Source organism: Chrysochloris asiatica, unplaced genomic scaffold (assembly GCF_000296735.1).
Source record: "Chrysochloris asiatica unplaced genomic scaffold, ChrAsi1.0 scaffold00137, whole genome shotgun sequence".
Classification (NCBI taxonomy): domain Eukaryota; kingdom Metazoa; phylum Chordata; class Mammalia; order Afrosoricida; family Chrysochloridae; genus Chrysochloris; species Chrysochloris asiatica.
This window is the reverse complement of record NW_006408655.1, coordinates 5,361,524-5,368,018: the sequence shown is the minus strand read 5'-3', so window position 1 is coordinate 5,368,018 and position 6,495 is coordinate 5,361,524. Positions and strand designations below refer to the sequence as shown.

Sequence of the window (6,495 nt, the reverse complement as noted above, 5' to 3'; positions counted from 1 at the left end):
CAGAGGATACTGAATGGTTTAAAATTAGGAAGTTGTGTGCCAGGGTTGTATACTTTCACCTTACCTATTCAATCTGTATGCTGAGCAAATAATCTGAGAAAATGGACCATATGAAGAAAATGACATCAGGACTGGAGGAAGACTCATTTCAGACTGAGATATGCATATGATATAACCTTGCTTGCTGAAAGTAAAAAGCACTTAAATATTTACTGATGATCAGAGATCACAGCCTTCAGTATGGATTGCACCTCAATGCAAAGAAAACAAAAATCTTCACTACTGAACCAATAAATAACATCATGATAAATAGAGAAATGATTGAAGTTGTCAAATATTTAATTTGCTTGGATCCACAATAAATACTCATGGAAGCAGCAGTCAAGAAATCAAACAACATAGGTGCATTAAGCAAATCTGCTACACAAGACCTCTTTAAAGTGCTCAAGTGCAAAGGTACCAGTTTGAGTACTAAGATACTCAATCCATGGCATTTTCAATTGCTTTATATGCATGTGAAAGTTGGACAATGAAGACTGTGGAATTGATGGATTTGAGTTATGGTGTTGGAGAACAACGCTGAAAGTACTATTGTTGTTGTTGTTAAGTGCCATCGAGTCGGTTCCGACCCATAGCGACCCTGTATAGGGTTTCCGAGGAGCAGCTGGTGAGCTTGAACTGCCAACCTTTCAGTTCAAATGGCTTTGCAGTCTGGTGCATTAACCCACAGTGCCACACAAGGATTCCATTGAAAGTACTATGGACTGCCACAAAAAAACTAAATCTGTTTGAAGAAGTACAGCCAGAATGCTCTCTAGGAATGTTGTCGTTAAATGCTGTTAAGTCAGTTCCGACCCATAGTGAACCCTATATAGGATTTCTGAGGAGTGGCTGGTGAGCTCAAACTGTCGACCTTGCAGTTCAAACAACTTTGCAGTCTAGCGCATTAACCCACAGCGCCACACCAGGACTCCCTAGACATATATATTTGGATTATGTAAACTTTGAACATATGATCAGGAGGGACCAGTGCTGGAAGAAAGACATCATGCTTGGTGAAGTAGAGAGTCAATGAAAAAGAGGAAGATGCCCAACAGGAGGGATTGGCACCGTTGTAGCAGCAATGGGCTTATAGCATACCCATGATTGTGAGGCTGGTGCAGGACCTGGCAGTGGTTTATTCTATTATGCGTAGAGTTGCTATAAATTGGAACCTACTGGACAGCACCTAACACCAACAGCAACATACAATCTGGTTAAACAAAAATGGAAACCTATTAAGGATTTTTATAGCATATATATCATGCAAAGAATAGTAACATATACTTTTCCAAAGCATAATGAAGGACATGCTACTACAATAAATACCTTCATTATTAGCTCACACCTCTGGTTATAACGACTTAGACATAGCTACTCACACAGCACCCACAAACATATTTCTACTGATTTTAGAGTATTTCTATCGACCTTCTGTGTTGGTTTCTCTAGAACTTAGTGTTTTTCACAAAGAGTAACATTGTCTTTCAAATGTCATAATCGCTGGTCAAAACAGTACAAGCTTAGTGAATACGATTCTTTTTTTAATGCAAATGGATAATATTTATGACGTTCTTTAAGTGCTTTGATTTCTCAGACATTGTCATGTTCAGTTCACTTAGGTTTGATTTATAGTAAAAATAAAATAGAGAATTCAGGTGTTTTAAATAAATGTTTTTCTTAAGGGTATAGACATTTTATAAACTTCTAAACAGATATCTTTTGCTAAGCATATGTTGTATATGCCATCCTTGTAAAAGGAGCATTCGGCTCTATGTCTCAAATATGAATAGTACTCCAGTAAATGAGACATTCCCTTTGCAAGTGTTCATAGTCTGTCATTGATTTGGCAATCCAATTATCTCCCTTTACATTTTTTATTTTATTTTAAAATGAAAACTTGATTTCTTTAATGTTACAGAAAATTTTTGTCTAGGTGATGTTAACAATGTGTCTGTACTAGAGTAATAAAAACATTAAAAACTTATTTTTAATGGCATGCTAAAGTGATTCTCTATATATGTTCTTAACTTCTACACTGACCTGTTATTTTTGTTGTGCATCGTTGAGTCAGTTCCAACTCATAGTAACCCTGTATAGGGTTTCCAAGGAGTGACTGGTAGGTTTGAACTGTGGACTTTGTCATTAGCAGTCCAATGCTTATCCTACAGTGCTGCACCAGGACTGCTATACTAACCTAAGGGCTACCCAAATTGCACATGACACTGACAATGACGTTTTGTTTTAGAGCATCTCGCAGAGCAGGAGAAAAGTTGAGGGTGTGGGGAAGGAGTATTTTGAGTCTCACTTTAAGGAGTCTTTGTGTGTGTGTTTATGTTTAATGCACAGCCCCTGTTCTTCCTGGAGCCTACCAACAAAGCCATTCCCAAGGCTATGGGTACATGCACCAGACCAGTGTGTCATCCATGAGGTCAATGCAGCATTCACCAAACCTAGTAAGTATCCATCTGAAACCTTCCTTAACTGGTCTTCTTCAGCTAAAAAATCCTTCCAAAAAATAAACCCTAAAAAAGTCTGTACATGGAATAAAGTCAAGCTGAATATTGTATATTTCCATATAGAGATGTGTTGTCATTCATATAACTCTTTTGAAGGAAAAACAAAACAACAAAATATATAGGAAGTTTGAAGAGATCAATTATTGAGAAAGAAAAGGAAGGTATTAGTAAATATGTGAAAGCATTAGAAAAAAAAAAATACAAAGAATGTTTTGGACATTCTGTTATTTCATGATTGGTAGTAGCCAATTAGGATCTTCACGTAGTCCGAATGAGTAAAAATCTTTGGTGGTCAGATTAACTACATAATGTTGACATTAATCAAAATGGGCTGCTAACTTGAAAGACAGAAAAACATGTATTTTTCTGCGTTCAAATCCCCTCACTGAAAATCTGAAAATACTGATTGATTGAATTCGAAGTTTGGGATCAACGTTGAAGGTCATACAGTCAAACCAGACATCTCACACTGAAATTACTTCTACAAGCTTCCTGACAGTCACTTGGCTTTTTAAGTAAACACAAGTAACTCCGGGAGGCAGTTTCTAAGGTAAATTTAATTGCTCTAAAGTCCTGTGTGTCTCAGTTAGTTTCCTTTGTCTGTGAGTGCACTTGATTTGGGGATTGTCAGATGTTAAAATTAGGCAAACTCTTGGCCTAAAGTAAGACAAATAAGCTGAAACTCAATTTTAAAAAATGCTCATTTTAATGTGTCTCTCAATAATCAGAACATTTCTTTGCTAAATTTATATCATTCTGCTACAAAAGCCTATGAAATAAGTATATTTCATACGCTTCCTCTTTCATTTCTTTTTCATGTTTTTATAAGGAAATAAAAATTCTTGATACTTATTTTAGAAGTTAATTGTCTCTGCTAGTGGCAGACAGCCAGCAGAACTTGGACCTTTTTACACTCCAGTGGGCTTTATTTTCTAAACACTATAGAATAGGAAAGATTCTATATAATCTAATGTTTCTGGAATTATCTAAAGCTGAATAGAATTGGCTTCACTCTTTTAACACTCACCTTTTGAAATCCTGTTGTTGTAATTGCTGTCAAGTTAGTTTCCACTCATAACAGCCATGTATAGTGTTTCTGAGGAGCGGCTGATGACCTTGAACTACTGACCTTGAGGTTCAAACTGACCTTGCAGTCCACCGCCTTTACCCACACTGCCACACCAGGACTCAGACAGTCTAGTCATTGTAATTAAGGAGTCCTGGAGCCCGGTTTGTGGAGTGATTACAAGTTGGGCTGCTAACCTCAAGGTCAGTAGTTCCAATCTACCAGTAGTTCCACAGGAGAAAGATGAAGCTTTCTGCTCCTATAAAGATTTGTGTTGTTGTTAAGTACCATGAAGTTGGTTCTGACTCATAGTGACCCTGCACTTTACAGCCTTGGAAATCGCTGAGTTGGAACTGACTCAGTGGCACAAGACCACCAACCTCCAGTAATTGTAATTAGTTGGATTTCTGTATGCCTGTTCTGGCTCTAAAATATTGTTACCAGAGTTGTTGTTGTTGTTATGTACCATCGAGTTGGTTCCGACCCATAGCGACCCTGTATAGGGATTCCAAGGGTGTAAATCTTTACGGGAGTAGAAAGCCTCATCTTTCTCCTGCGGTGCAGCTGGTAGTTTTGAACCACTGACCTTAAGGTTCGCAGCCCGATTCGTAACCACTACGCTACCAGAGCTCCTTATTGTTACCAGAGTAGGGCCAGTTAATGACTATAAAAGCAAGTTGTCACTCAGAAAGAAAGAAAGATTTACTAAAGAATATGTTGCAAGGGGAGGCGTGCTATATTGGCAGTGTCTCTCCATGTGTACCAAGCTAGAGGGTTATAGAGGGTTAATTTGGAGTGGTCCCAGGGTGGAGATACCCGTGGTGGCCTGAGAGCTGCCACTGCCCCTGTCCCTTCTCCCACGGAGCATTTCATCTTCAATATGGAAGCTTCATTTTCAAAATGAAATCTGCCACAAGGGTCTCTGGGGAGAATTGTTTTTACTCATTATGGGATGGTGACACATGTAGATATCAATATTTTTGGTTCAGTTCTGCTTATGGTCTATGGTAACCATCTAGGGTTATTTTAAGGTTGTCTTCTTTTTCTTGTGCACATGTTCCAGAAACTTGTTTATCCTGATTTTAGGGCAGGAGGGAATTTGTGGTTATATCACCGGCTTATCAGGAAGTCAGACACCCTGTTTTGTTTTTTTCTAAATGTCAACATTTCCAGGATTTTTTGTCATGGTTTGCAAGGATCCAAGGTTCCCAGGCTTTTGGTCAGGGTTTGCAAAGCCCCAAGGCTTTAGTCTCTAACAATGTTAAAATTTTTTGCTTAATTGGTAAACTTAAGATCAACACAGGTTGATACTAGGCACTTGGTTTACAGATCTCCAGAAATAAATGTGCTTGAAAACATTCTTCATAGTTACTTTACTAGTGGGTTGCTTTATTGTCATTGGAATTTGTAGTTATAATCCATTTGGTGGAGTGGCTGGGTGGTGCAAACAATTCATATGCTTGGCTGATAACCAAATGGTTGGTGGTCCTAGTCTATCCAGAGGCATCGCAGAAGAAACCTGGGGATCTACTAATAAAAAATCAACCATTGAAAAGCTTATGGAACACAGTTCTAATCGGACACACATGAGATTGCCATGAGATGAAGTCAATTCAATGGCAACTGGTTAAACAGTTTGGTATTAACTGTATGACCCCTTCTTTTTTCTCTCAGAGGACATATCGAGCCATGTACGATTACAGTGCCCAGGATGAAGATGAAGTCTCGTTCAGGGATGGTGACTACATTGTCAACGTGCAGCCCATAGATGATGGCTGGATGTATGGCACAGTGCAGAGAACTGGGAAAACGGGGATGCTCCCAGCGAATTACATTGAGTTTGTTAATTAATTATTTCTCCTTGTCCTTTGAGCTTTGTTCTAATGTATTCCAAACCTACTCTTTTTAAAAGATAGAAGATACTTTTAAAACAATTTGGTAGTTATTTTACAATGATCTGCCCTTCTTTTGACAATTAGACACACAGGTACCAGGAAGAATGAATGAGCTCTGTGCTGAAAACGGCAGCATTTTCAGTAATTCCTATAAACACAATAATTTCATCTGGAGACCTGGTGCTGCTAATTGTGTTAATGGTTTCCTTTGATTGGCTATTGAACTCTTGTGGGAAATGTATTTTTGTAGACTTTAATAGCAATGTTGATTGTCCTTTAAATGTAACAAGTATATGAAATGTCTTAGCTGTCACTTTGGAATTACCGGAAACCAATTCCCTTAATTTAGTAATGCAGCCAATACTTAAAATCAAAGCAAACAAACAAAAATTCTTTTAGTTATTTGGTTGTTAAGCAAAAAATGAAAATTGCCTAATAAGATAAATGTAAGCAGTGGCAGAATTAATGTCCAGTTAAAATTATATTGATTGATGGCCATAGGGACCTAGAAACTCCTGCTTAACAAAGAAATTTTCTTGTTCCATAGGTCCGCATGGGTCTATTTATTTCTCATTTGTACCAAGTCATATCCCACTCCCCATTTACATTCTATGGACCCAAATATATGCTTGAGCCCACAGAATGTGAGGACCAAATAACCTCACAGCTACTCTGCAAAGGGCAAATTTTAATGTCATCTATATAATTTCCCTAACAGCCTGTTGCATGCCATGTTGATTCAAGCTTTTGTAACATAGGCAGCTGCACTACCCATTCCTGTTACTAAAGCCAAAAAAAAGTATAGTTGATATCTAAAAGCACTTTCCTCTAGTTGCCAGCTCATCAGAAAACAAAAACACAAACATATTTTGAAAAGTTGCTTGAGATTCTCCTGTGCATTACACTCTAGTTTTGAAGGATTTACACCTTATGAAATAGATGTAGACTCCACTAAATAAGTGATTTAGGTGTTTAT

At 37.8% G+C, this 6,495-nt stretch overlaps 1 protein-coding gene across 2 annotated transcripts in view; it reads left to right on the top strand.

The window, feature by feature from the left end:
* NEBL (nebulette) overlaps window positions 1–6,065 on the top strand; it is a 598,576-nt gene extending 592,511 nt beyond the window's left edge. Inside the window, exons 6-7 of one of the 2 annotated variants that reach the window (XM_006869894.1) lie at window positions 2,389–2,495; window positions 5,299–6,065. In XM_006869894.1, coding sequence (XP_006869956.1) covers window positions 2,389–2,495; window positions 5,299–5,475 — 284 coding nt within the window. In that variant the 3' untranslated portion in view covers window positions 5,476–6,065. The remainder of the gene's footprint in view (window positions 1–2,388; window positions 2,496–5,298) is intronic. The other variant, XM_006869893.1, reaches the window with a different exon arrangement.
* The last annotated feature ends 430 nt before the right edge of the window (window positions 6,066–6,495 follow it).